The 13,622-nt window shown below is 42.9% G+C and overlaps 1 protein-coding gene across 1 annotated transcript; it reads left to right on the forward strand.

The window, feature by feature from the left end:
- Nucleotides 1-390: 390 nt before the first annotated feature.
- On the forward strand, nt 391-2,258 carry EZHIP (EZH inhibitory protein). Its single transcript, XM_019439603.2, has 2 exons — nt 391-901; nt 980-2,258. Exons 1-2 carry the CDS (start codon nt 391-393, stop codon nt 1,924-1,926), a joined length of 1,458 nt encoding a protein of 485 aa, XP_019295148.2. The 3' UTR covers nt 1,927-2,258.
- The last annotated feature ends 11,364 nt before the right edge of the window (nt 2,259-13,622 follow it).

Here is a 13,622-nt window from a genome sequence, read left to right on the forward strand (position 1 = left end):
ATCTTGTGTCTCTGAGAGAGAATCTGGCATGATGGTCACCCCATCGTCAAAGAAGAAGGCACAGAAGCAACAGCAGGGTGAGATGACCGCAGGGCCCAAGAACGAGATCACCTCTGCCCCTGGTGATGCCCGCGGGACCGGCAACCCCAATCCCGGTGCCTCGGCCCCCTCAGTCTCCAGTGACCTGTCTCCATTGGGTGGTGGCGCCCCACACGGTGTTCCTGGCTGCCTTGGGCGCCATTTTGAGCACGGGAGAGGATCTGGGGCTGCCCCCCGCGAGCCATGAGGGAGCGTGCCGACCTCTAGGGCAGCCGCGGTCCCCACGCAGAGCTGAGGCGTGTGGTGCCCCAGACAGGCCAGGGTCCTTGGGCCAGGGTCTCCAGACCTCATATGCGTGTGGCGTGGCCACCATGGGGCGAGCCACGTGGGGCTCTGGCCAGGCCGGCGGGCCCCGACCTAGACCACGAGCCTAGTGAACTGCTGTGGGAGGGAGCAGCCCGGCTGGGAGGAGGCTGCCCAGGCTCAGAAGCCTCCGTGGCGGCGCTGTTTCCTGGGCTTCCCAAGCCTCAGTGCCCAGTATCCTTGTCTCCATTTTCTCCAGGGTCTCAGCCTAGTGGTCGCCGTCGTTCTCGGGTTTCTTCGTGGGGTCACGAATCCCGGCCGGGTCCTGCCCTCCGGAGTCAGGCCAGAGCAGCAGGTCCAGCTCTCCGCAGTCAAGCAGCCAGGCCTGGCCCTGCAGTCTTCAATGGTGATGCCCCACCGCCAGGCCCCGCCTTCCGCAACCATGCTTCTGGGTTGGGCGCTGCTTTTTGCAGCCTTTCATCTGCCCCAGGCCCTGCCCTGCGAGGTGGTGCTTCTGTGCCAGGCCGCGCTCTCCCGCGTCGTCATTCATCCACGTCAGGTCCTGCTTTCTGCCGCCGTGCATCTGAGCCAGGCCCGGTTGCCCCAGGGCGCCGTGCATCTCATTCATCCACGCCAGGTCCTGCTTTCCGCCGCCGTGCATCTGAGCCAGGCCCTGCTGCCCCAAGGCACCGCGCTCCCGCGACCGGGCCGGCTCCCCGCCGCCGCGCGCCCGCGACCGGGCCGGCTCCCCGCCGCCGCGCGTCCGAGCGGGTTCCTGCTCACAGTCGCCGCGCGTCCGCGCCGGTTCCTGCTCACAGCCGCCGTGTCTCCGCGCGGGGCCCTGCCCCAACTCCTGCTTCCCGTGGCGGTGCATCTAGGCCAGGCCCTGCTCTCCGCAGCCCTGCATCCGGGTCAGGCCCTGCCCTCCGAAGCAGAGCCAACCCGCTAGGCCCTGCCCTGCCCAATGGCTGTACACCTCCAGGCTACGTCCTCCGGAGCCACCCCACCCAGACGTCATACCCGAGAAGCCTTCCCTCTCTGCCTGTGCGTACCGGCCTGAGTCCTTCTCCTGGGTTGGCCTCACAAGAATTTGTGAGCAACTCAAGCTCTCCTAATCCTGAGGTTCCAAGCCTTGATACCCAGCCCCGTTGGCATGCAGTCCGTATGCGGGCCTCCTCTCCCTCACCTCCTGGTAGGCTCTTCCCTTTCTCTGGGCCGAGTGATGAGGGCTCCTCCTCTTCCTTCTCTCCCTCCTCCTTCCCCTCCTCCGGGTCTCCTGGCCAGAGCTGCTGCTACACCTCCACCTTCTCCTTCTCCTCCCTCTTCTTCTTCTCCTCCCCTTCTTCCTCCTCCTCTTCTTCCTCCTCCTCCTCTTCGTCTTCCTCTTCCTCCTCCTCCAATGATTTTTCTGACCAGTGTCCCTCTTCCCCAAAGTTTTGTGGCTTGGGCTCCATCTCCACTCCTAGTCCTGCAAGCCTCAGGCGTGCCTTACTGCCAGAGTTTGAAGCCCTGAGCCCTCTCTCTTCAGGAGAGCAGATTGAAATAGGGAGCGTGCCTTCTCCCACTATACCCCCTGGGGTGTGAGCTACCATGAGTATATTCCTTAAACCACAAAAGGAATTAGCATGCACCCACTGACCTGAAGGGAGTGCCTGCTCTGCAGTTTCCTTTGAGGTTTATGAGTGTTCTAGCTATTAACCATTATGAGAAATTTTGTTGCTGTTTGGTGAGTAGTTTTGAAGCCTCTCCTTCCCATAACTGCACTACCTAGCACTTATCTGCTTTTGGCCCTTGATTTCAGGCCTGCTTTTTCCTCATAAAGGCCTGCCTTTGCCCCTGAGTTGAGATTGCCCTTTTCCAAGTTCCCTTTATAGAATGAAATTTTTGAATGAATACAATAAAAATGTTTGACTTCATTTTTAAGATGTGTGTTTTTTTTGTCCAAATAACTGTTATTCCTTGTTGATTTAGAGGATTAAAGAAATTTGTTAGCATGCTAGCAAAACTCTTTGGAAGTGAGAGGGAATAAAATACTATCCTAGCAATTATTTATTCCTACTATCTAAAATGGAATTTTATCCAGGAAATTCCCATTTATATGCTATATACCCACTTAGCATAGGTGATTTGCAAACTTGGACAAGAAAAGGGAGTAGGATTCAACCCAAGGAGGGGTGATGGAGATATCCAAGGTCAGGAAGGAGACAGGATGTGATTATGTGGTTGTGTGTGTATGTGTGTGTGTACGTGTGTGTGTATGTGTGTTGGGGGAAATATTCCTCCAAAGATGGGAGTAGGGAGTGTTGGAAGGAAGCCTCAGGAAGGAGGAGAACAGCAGGAGTCAGGAGCACCAAGGGGGGAAGTTCTCAGTTTCTAGAAGAAGAAAGAATTTGTGTGTTGGGAAAAGGGGCTTCTGAGGTCTGTGTGGGGAAGGGGAAGGTCTCAGAGGGTGATTCAAAGTTAATGATGTGAAACTGGTTAGTTAAAAAGTGTGTTAATGGATAATCTCATTTAAAAAAATGTGAGTAAACTTGTGAGCAGGTATGAGAAGGTGTGTGTATGTTTGTGTGTAGACATATTTGGAAATAACTGGATGGACATGCACCACCATTCTGTGAACAGGGTATATACAGTTTTTGGAATAACTGATATGATCTTTTATGTGCTATGTTTCATACCTCTATCATATTGCTAGTTCTATAGCAAAACTCAGTTGTTTTTCAAGAAGTTAAGTTGTGGAACCAATGGGAGAACACATTAAAGGAATGAAGTGAAAAAAAATAAATAAAACCAGTAAATGAACTCCATCTCCCTACTTTACCATATTTCTCCTCTCTTTGCTTTTCTTCTATATGGCCAATGGTATAGACCTGGCCAAGAAGGGCTGTCTTCCTGGGACCCACATTTTAGAGGTTCTTGCCTAGGCCCTTTTCATGCTGTATTCAGACCATAGAGCTAGGAGTCCACAGAAATGATGGGATGTGCCCACCAGGTCCCAACACCCTGCAATTATTGTAGAAAATGCTTTAGGGGGGCACCTGGGTGGCGCAGTCGGTTAAGCGTCCGACTTCAGCCAGGTCACGATCTCGCGGTCCGTGAGTTCGAGCCCCGCGTCAGGCTCTGGGCTGATGGCTCAGAGCCTGGAGGCTGTTTCCGATTCTGTGTCTCCCTCTCTCTCTGCCCCTCCCCCGTTCATGCTCTGTCTCTCTCTGTTCCAAAAATAAATAAACGTTGAAAAAAAAATTAAAAAAAAAAAAAAAAGAAAAAAAAAAAAAAAAGAAAATGCTTTAGGTTCCCTCATTCCCCAAGGCTGCTTCAGATTCTGTAGGGCCCTAAGGGAGGAAGGTCTGAGTCTGTGATATACATACCCTTAGGCCCAAAAGGTTACCGAGAGGCCACTGTTTGTAAAAATAAAAGGGTATACAAAGCTTGATGGTATAGGCTGAGGTATTCTCAAGGTTAGTTGTAAGATACCTCTTGGTGTAGGACATAGCTGGCAATGGGAAGAGATCAAAGACATGGGCCAAAGACCTTAATTTGTACTTTTGCCCCAGACACACTACAAATGTCAGTGACTGGCCTGTGTGTATAATTACCTCTCTAGCCCAGGCCCAGAGATTTAGAGACATCCAGGGATATATATCTAGGAACGCACACCTTGTCCCTGGAGGTGGCTCTGACCACAAAACACCCCCTATTTATCTAAGATGTTGGGGGAAACATTAGTTCAGGTCCTAGGCCTGGTTCCTTCCTACAGTGAGCCAGCATTCAGTGAGCTGAATCAGAGGTGCCACTACCCTACTGCATACTAGTGTTTTGGTGGATCTCCTGGGCATTTGATCTGCTTGGGAGTGGACAGTAATCCAATGTCCTTAGTTTAAGCCCACCACACTAAAATGTATATAGCTCCTATTGACCACAGGCTCTTCATCCTTTTCTTGACCTTTGGTCCTTCTAATACTCCCTCTTTCTGAAAGTACCAAATGCCATCACAGAGTAGACCTCTGTGTTACAGAATATAAAGGATGATTCTTTTTTTAATGTTAGTGTTTTTTTTTAAGTTTGTTTATTTTGAGAGAGAGAGGAAGAGAGAGAATCCCAAGAAGGCTCCTCACTCTCAACGCAGAGCCCAACATGGGGCTTGAACTCACAAACCACAAGATCATGACCTGAACCAAAATCAAGAGTCAGACATTTAACCGACTGAGCCACCAGGTGCCCCTGTGAAGGATAATTCTTAAGATTTCATATTACTTGACCTTTTGGCAGCAATTTGACACCTTAAATCACTTCCTTGATACATGTTCTTCCTTAGTCTTTAAAGACTGTTCTCTTTGTGTTCACCCCACATTCTCCTATATTTTTCTCATTTTCCACACCTCTAAGTATTAGAATGCCCAGGGCCTCAGTTTTTTGCCTTTTCCCCTGTATACATCTACTTCCTAGGGGATCCCATCTAGTCTCATTCTTTAAATATTGTTTTAAGCTGGTGAATCAAAATATTGTATATCTATTCCCACCCATTCCCTTGTACTCCAGTCATGTATATACAGCTACCTAATCGACTTTTCCATTTCAGATGGCTAAAAGGCATATCAAACTTCAGTAATAAGGAGTTATGTCCAGTAGAAATAGAATGCTAGCCACACATGTAACTTACCATTTTCTACTAGCTAAATTAAAAAATGTATAAAGAAATACATGACCTTAACTTTAATAATTTATTTAATTCTATTTATCCAATATCTATCTATATCTATCTATCTATCTATCTATCTATCTATCTATTTATCTATTTTTTTCTAAAAAAATCTCAAGAATTTCAACATGTAAAAATTGAGATGTTTTTTTACTTAATCTTCAAAGGCTGATATGTAATTTACACTTACAGTATATCTATGTTCGGACCAGCCACATTCCAGGTGCTCAAAATAGCAACAAGTGTGGACATCTGTGTACAGCACAGTCTAATTTCCTTAGCCTCTCTTGTTCATTTCCTGTTGAATGATGATTCCACCTCCAGCAATTTCTCATAATTGTGGCATCCTATCAAGAGAGCCCTGAGGTGTCAGTTTTGAGGGTTCACAAAGGCTATGATGCTTCTAGCACCTTTAGTGCCTCTTGAGCTGGGCCCCTTGCACTTGCCTGATATAAAAAGGGCAAAAACCCTGTGAGTTTCTGCTGCTCTTTCTGGTGAGTTGGCTAGTTTGTGGTTCTATTATCAAGTTAGTTAGAGGCTGTGCCATCACTTCCTTTTCCTCCTGCACAGACACTGGTACCATGTAGGTAATATGACTGGTGGTGATTTGTCCTCATCTACTTGAAGTTTGGGGTTTTTAAGGGATGTCTTGTAACCTAGATTTTTTGAAAATATTATCTGTTCATTTTGCTTTTCTCTCCAGTTGCTCTGTTTTTATGTGTTTGGAGAGATTGAAAAACTACATAGCCACCGCTGCCACCATCTTCCCAGAACCTCTACCACCAAGTGTCCTTACTCCTTGAAAAATATGTCACCTCCTCCTTAGGTGTTGCTGCAATGTCTGCTGATAACAATGTGTATAGTCAACCCTTTGGTGGCTCTCAAAGGAACACAATGGGAATCATCATCTGTACTAAACTGGAGTAAAAGGAAAAAAAAAACTTTTAAATTTAGGAATCAGAACAAAAACCTATTGGGCATGCCACTAAAAATCTTTAGAACTAAAGGAAACATTTTTGGGAATACATTTCAAAAGCTTTAACTTTGTCATCTTACTTTGTTGACTCACAAGACAGAAGAACGAGGAAGACCACTCCAGATTGGTAAGTGGCAGTCTTAATAAGCAAGGGAACTTACTTATGAGGCTGGTCTTGGGCAGCTGCAAGGTGAGTATATCTCCTCAGCTGCCCACAGGAATCTTAGTAGTTTATATAGAAGCCTGAACTGGGTTCAGTCACATATGCTGGCCAGTTGGTCTCAACAACACATTGCTCTCTAAGGCTGCATTCTTTTTTAAAAAAATGCATTCTTTTTTTATCTTTTTGAGAGAGAGAGAGAGAGAGAGAGAGAGAGAGCAGGGGAGGGACAGAGAGAGAGGGAGACCCAGAATCCGAAGTGGGCTTCAGGCTCTAAGTTGTCAGCACAGAGCCTGACAAGGGGCTTGAACTTTCGAACCGCAAGATCAGGACGTGAGACGAAGTCTGAAGCTTAACCAACTGAGCCACCCAGACATCCTTCTAAGGCTGCAGTCTTGGAAACGCCTCCAGCTATGGGAATCGTAGGCAAAACATATTTTCCAAGGACGGGGTGGGGGTGAAGAGCCTCTGATTTCCCAGGACCAGCTCATCTGTCAGCTAGTGGTCTCTTGATTACCCCGTCCAACACACTTATTCCCGAAAAATTCTACAGATGACCAAATACTGGAACAAGAAGTAGACAATTTTACTGCAACAATTCTCATAATCTCCTGATATCAGAGAGACTACATTTGTTACCATTTAAAAAATTTTTTATGTTTATTTATTTTTGAGAGAGAAAGAGAGAGCACGAGCACGAGTGGGGGAGGGGCAGAGAGCAAGGGAGACAGAATCTGAAGCAGGCTCCAGGCTCTGAGCTGCCAGCACAGAGCCCGAGGCGGGGCGTGAACCCACAAGCCGGGAGATCATGACCTGAGCCAAAGTCGGATGCTCAACCAACTGAGCCACCCAGGTGCCCCCATTTATTCCCATTTTAAAGATGTGGAAATTAATGCTCAGAGAAACTTTTGTGACTCTTGAGATCTCATTGCTAGTAGGGTTGGGTCTGGGGTCAGAATTCTTAGATTTGAATTCTGGTTTTCCTATTAACTCACTGTTGTTCCTGGACAAGTTAGTTAACCTGGGATCCTAAATTTCCTCATTTGTCAGTTAGGAACAATAAAAATGCATCTCCCCTAGATTGTTGTAAGGATTAAAATGGGTAGTGTGTGTTAAGTGTTTCTAACAGTGTCTGGCATATTGTGAGTGACTGGTAAAGATCTTATTCTGATTAGGATTATGATAATGTACCCAGATACTTCTGACTCCAACAGCTTTAACACCTTACTGATGTTTCCCAATCAATAATACTTTATTTTTTATTTTAAAATTTTTTGTATTTAAAAAAAAGTTTTTTAATGTTTATTTGTTTTTGAGAGAGAGAGAGAGAAAGAGAGACAGAGTACAAGCAGGGGAGGGGCAGAGAGAGAGGGAGACACAGAATCTGAAGCAGGCTCCAGGCTCCAACCTGCGAACCATGAAATCATGACCTGAACTGAAGTCGGACACTCAATCAACTGAGCCACCCAGGCGCCCCTTTACTTTTTTAATTTTAGAGAGAGAGAGAGAACACAAGAGGGGGAGAGGGGCAGAGGAGAGAGAGAATCTCAAGCAGACTCCCAGGCCCAGCTCAGAGCCTGATGCAGGGCTCAATCCCACAGCACTGGAATCAGGACTCAGCCGCTATCAGGAGTTGGACACAGCTGACTGAACCACCCTGGAACCCCACCAATCAATAATACTTTAAAATCACAGGGGCACCTGGGTGGCTCAGTCGGTTGAGCATCCAACTTCGGCACAGGTCATGATATAATGGTTCATGAGTTTGAGCCCCTCACCAGAGTTTCTGCTATCTGTGCAGAGCCTGCTTCAGATCCTCTGTCTCCATATCTCTCTGCCCCTCCCCTGCTCTCTCTCTCTCTCTCAAAAATAAACTTACAAAAAAAAAAAAAAAGACAGGATCCAATCCTGGCTCTCATTATCCATTTCAAAGACATTAGACATTAGACATTTCAAAGACAGGGGCGCCTGGGAGGCTCAGACAGTTAAGTGTCCAACTCTTGATTTCAGCTCAGAACGTGATCTCTCAGAGATCGATCCCCACATCAGGCTTTGCTCTGAGTGTGGACCCTGCTTGAGATTTTCTCGCTCTTTCATGGCCCCTCCCCTGTTCACGCACTATCTCTCTCAAAATAAATAAATATTTTTATTTGTAATGTTTTATTTATATTAGAGAGAGAGAGAGAGAGCGAGTGCAAGTGGGGGAGGGGAAGAGAGAGAAGGAGACACAGAATCCTAATCAGGCTCCAAGCTCTGAACTGTCATCACAGAATCCCACGTGGGATTTGAACTCAGGAACCTTGAGATTATGACCTGAGCTGAAGTTGGATGGTTAATTGACTGAGCCACCCAGGCGCCCCAATAAATAAACATTTTTTAAAAATGGAAAAGACAAATCATTATTGTACTTACTTAATAATATGAACACATTTCCACAGACTATTGAGCAAAATTTTTGCCAATGCCAGAAGTCACTGCATACAAACTTAAAAAAACAAAGTGTTTAGCTTCCAAGGTACAAACTCTAGGAATTTAATAAATTTGAACTTGAAGTAGTTATATAAATGCTTATAAGGAAAGTAGTTTTCTTCCAAGCACAATTTTTTAAGTATATTCAAGTTAGTTAGTATACAGTGTAGTTGTGGCTTCAGGAGTAGAAACCAGTGATTCATTTCTTACATATGAAACCCAGTGTTCATCCTGAAAAGTGCCCTTCTTAATGCCCATCACCCATTTAACCTACCCTCCCACCCACCCCCCTGCCAGCAACACTCAGTTTGTTCTCTATATTTAAGAGTCTCTTACGGTTTGTCTCCCTCTCTGTTTTTATCTTATTTTTTCCTTCCCTTTCCCTGTGTTCATCTGTTGAATTTCTCAAATTACACATATGAGTGAAATCATATGATATCTGTCATTCTCTAACTTATTTAACTTGGCATAATACCCTCCAGTTCCATCTGTGTCATTGCAAACGGCAAGATTTCATTCTTTTTTATTACCAAGTAGTAATCCAGTGTGTGTGTGTGTGTGTGTGTGTGTGTGTGTGTATGTGTGTGTGTGTGTGTACACACATCACATTTTAATCCATTCATCAGTTGATGGACATTTGGGCTCTTTCCAAATTGTTGGCTATTGTTGATAGTGCTGCTATAAACATTGGGGTGCATGTGCCCCTTTGAAAAAACGTTTTTGTATCCTTTCGATAAATTCCTAGTAGTGCAATTGCTGAGTTGTAGGATAATTCTATTTTTAATTTTTTGAGGAACAACCACACTGTTTTCCAGGGTGGCTATACCAGCTTGCATTCCCAACATCTCTGCACATCCTCGCTAACATCTGTTGTTGCCTGAGTTGTTAATTTTAGCCATTCTGACAGGTGAGAGGTGGTATCTCATTGTGGTTTTGATTTGTACTTCCCTGATGATGAGTGATATTGAGCATCTTTTCATGTGTCTGTTAGCCATCTGGATGTCTTCTTTGGAAGAGTGTCTATTCATGTCTTTTCCCCATTTCTTTACTGGATTATTTATTTTTTGGATGTTGAGTTGGTAAGTTCTTTATAGATTTTGGAGACCAACCCTTTATCCAATATGTAATTTGAAAATATCTTCTCCCATTCCATCAGTTGTCTTTTAGTTTTGTTGATTGTTTCCTTTGCTGTGCAGAAGCTTTTTATCTTGATGAGGTCCCAATAGTTTATTTTTGCTTTTATTTCTCTTGCCTCTGGAGCCATGTCAAGTAAGAAGTTGCTGCGGCTTAGGTCAAAGAGGTTGCTGCCTGTTTTCTCCTGTAGGATTTTGATGGTTTCTTATCTCACATTTAGGTCTTTCATATATTTTGAATTTATTTTTGTCTATAGTGTAAGAAAGTGGTCCAGTTTCATTCGTCTGCATGTTGCTGTCCAGTTCTCCCAGCACCATTTGCTAAGGAGACTGTCTTTTTTTCATTGTATACACTTTCCTGCTTTGTCAAAGACTAGTTGGCCATATATTTTCAGGTCCATTTCTGGGTTCTCAATTCTGTTCCATTCATCTATGTGTCTGTTTTTGTGCCAGTACCATACTGTCTTGATGGTTACAGCTTTATAATACAGGTTAAAATCTGGGATTGTGATGCCTCCAGCTTTAGTTGTTTTTTTTTTTTTTTTCAACATTACTTTGGCTGTTTGGTTCCATACAAATTTATGGGTTGTTTGTTCTAGCTCTGTGAAGAATGCTGGTGTTATTTTGATAGAGATTGCATTTATTGTGTAGATTGCTATGGGTAGTATCGAGACTTAATAATTTTTGTTCCTTCAATCCATGAGCATAGAATGTTTTTCCATTTCTTCATGTCATCTTCAATATCATTCATAAGCTTTCTATAAGTTTCAGTGTACAGATCTTTTACCTATTTGGTAAGGTTTATTCCCAGGTATTCTATGGTTTTTGGTGCAATTTTAAATGGGATAAGTTCCTTGATATCTCTTTTTGTTGCTTCATTATTGGTGCATAGAAATGCAACCAATTTCTGTACAATGATTTTATATCCTGTGACATTGCTGAATTCATGTATAGGCTCTAGCAGTTTTTTAGTGGAGTCTTTCAGGTTTTCTACATTGAGTATTGTGTCATCTGTGAAGAGTGAAACTTTGACTTCTACTTCGCCAATTTGGGTGCCTTTTATTTTTTTTGTTGTCTGATTGCTGAAGCTAGGACTTCCAACACTATGTTGAACAACATTGGTGATAGTGGACATCCGTGTCATGTTCCTGACCTCAGGGGGATATCTCAGTTTTCCCCATTGAGGATGATATTAGCTGTGGGCCTTTTGTATATGGCTTCTATGATGATGAGGTATATTCCTTCTATCCCTACTTTCTTGAGGGTTTTTTTTTTTTAACAAGAAACGCTGCTGTATTTTGTCAAATGCTTTTTCTGAATCTATTGAAAGGATCATATGGTTCTTATCCCTTTTTCTATTAATGTGGCATACCATATTGATTGATTTGCAAATTTTGAATTAGCCATACAACCCAGGAATGAATCCCATTTGATCATAATGAATAATTATTTTAATGTACTGTTGAATTTGCTTTGATAGTATCTTGTTGAGAACTTTTGCATCCATATTCATCAGGGATATTGGCCTGTAATTCTCCTTTTTAGTGGGGTCTTTGTCTGGTTTTGGAATCAAGGTAATGCTGACTTCATACAATGAGTTTGGAAGCTTTCTTTCCATTTTTATTTTTTGGAACACTTTGAGGAGAATAGGTATTAACTCTGCTTTAAATGTCTCATAGAATTCCCCTGGGAAGGCGTCTGGCTCAGGACTCTTATTTGTTGGGAGATTTTTGATAACTAATTCAATTTCTTTGCTGGCTTGGGTATGTTCAAATTTTCTATTTCTTCCTGTATGAGACTTATAATGTTTTAATGTCTAGGAATTTGTCCATTTCTTCCAGATTGTCCAGTTTGTTGGTGTATAATTTTTCATACTATTCTCTTTTAACTGTTTGTATCTCTGTGATGTTGGTTGTGATCTTTCCTCTTTCATTTGTGATTTTATCTATTTGGGTCCTTTTTCTTTTCTTTTGAAAAGTCTGGCTAGGGATTTATCAAGTTTGTTTATTCTTTCAAACTAACCAGCTCTTACTTTCATTGATGTGTTCTACTGTTGTTTTTTTTTTTTTTTTTTTTTGGATTCTATATAATTAATTCTGTTCTACTCTTATTATTTCCCTTTCTTCTGCTGGATTTCGGTTTTATTTGCTGCTCCTTTTCTAGATCCTTGAGATGTAAGGTTAGGTTGTGTATTTGGGACCTTTCTTGCTTCTTGAGATAGGTCTGAGTTCAATGTATTTTCCTCTTAGGACTGCCTTTGCTGCATCCCAAAGTGTTTAGACTGTCGTGTTTTCATTTTCATTTTTTCCATGTATTTTGTAATTTCTTCTTTAATTTTCTGGTTAACCCATTCATTCTTTAGTAGGATGTTCTTTAACCTCCATGTATTTGGGGGCCTTCCAAATTTTTTCTTGTGGTTGATGTCAACTTTCATAGCATTGTGATCTGAAAATAGGTGTGGTATGATCTCAATCATTTTTATACCTGTTGAGGGCTACTTTGTGACCCAAAATGTGATCTATTTAGGAAAATGTTTCATGTGCACTTGAGAAGAATGTGTATTCTGCTGCTTTAGGTTGAAATGTTCTGAATATATCTGTTAAATCCATCTGGTCCAATGTGTCATTCAGAGCCGTTGTTTCCTTACTGATGTTTCCACCTAGATGACCTGTCCATTGTTGTAGGTGGAGTATTAAAGTCTCCTACAATTATGGTATTATTATGCATAAGTTTGTTTATGTTTGTGATTAACCGATTTATATATTTGAGTGTTCCACATTGGGTCCATAAATATTTACACTGTTAGCTCTTCTTGATGGATAGACCTCTCATTTATGATATAATGCCCTTCTTCATCTCTTGTTACAGTATTTTTTTAAAATCTAGTTTCTCTGATATAAGTATGGCTACTCTGGCTTTCTTCTCATGTCCATTTTCATGATAGATAGTTCTCCATCCCCTCACTCTCAACCTGCAAGTGTCCTCAGGTCTAAAATGAGCCTCATGCAGGCAGCATATAGATGAATCTTGTTGTTGTTGTTTTTTTTTTAAATCCATTCTGATACCCTGTGTCTTTTGATTGGGGCATTTTGTCCATTTACATTCAGCGTGATTATTAAAAAATACGAATTTAATGCCACTGTGTTATCTGTAGATTTCATGTTTGTGGTGGTGTTTTCCGGTCCTTTGTAGTCTTTGAGGCATTCCATTTATAGAGTCCCCCTTAGGATCTCTTGCAGGGCTGGTTTAGTTGTCACAAACTCCTTTAGTTTTTGTTTGGGAAAGTCTTTATCTCTCCTTCTATTCTGAATGACAGCCTTGCTGGATAAAGGATTCTTGGCTGTATATTTTTCTGATTAAGGACATTGAATATTCCCTGCCACTCCCTTCTGGCCTGCCAAGTTTCAGTGAACAGGTCTGCTACTACCCTTATGTGTCTACCCTTGTAGGTTAAGGACATTTTGTCCCTAGCTGGTTTCAGAATTCTCTCTTTATATTTGTATTTTGCCAGTTTCACTGTGATATGTCATGCTGTTGACCTGCTTTTGTTGATTTTGAAGGGATTTCTCTGTGCCTTTTGGGCTTGGATGTCTGTTTCCTTCCCCAGATTAGGGAAGTTCTCCACCATAATTTCTGCAAATATACCTTCTGCCCCTTTATCTCACTCTTTTTTCTTCTGGGGCTCCTATGATTCAGATATTGTTTCATTTAATAGAATCACTTAACGTCTCTAATTCTCCCCTCATCATCGTAGTTATTTCCTTTCCTTTTTTTTCAGCTTTATTATTGTCCATAATTTTATCTTCTGTTTCACCTATTCTCTCCTCTGCTTCCTCCAACCTT

The sequence above is a fragment of the Panthera pardus genome, unplaced genomic scaffold (genome assembly GCF_024362965.1).
Source record: "Panthera pardus isolate Hobbes unplaced genomic scaffold, ASM2436296v1 HiC_scaffold_27, whole genome shotgun sequence".
NCBI lineage: Eukaryota > Metazoa > Chordata > Mammalia > Carnivora > Felidae > Panthera > Panthera pardus.

What these genes read in the sequence shown, in the direction of transcription:
- EZHIP (XM_019439603.2), top strand. Translation starts at nt 391, where the DNA reads ATGCGTGTGGCGTGGCCACCATGGGGCGAGCCACGTGGGGCTCTGGCC. An exon ending in TCGTCATTCATCCACGTCAG is followed by an intron (nt 902 to 979) that starts GTCCTGCTTTCT and finishes CATCCACGCCAG; the next exon opens with GTCCTGCTTTCCGCCGCCGT.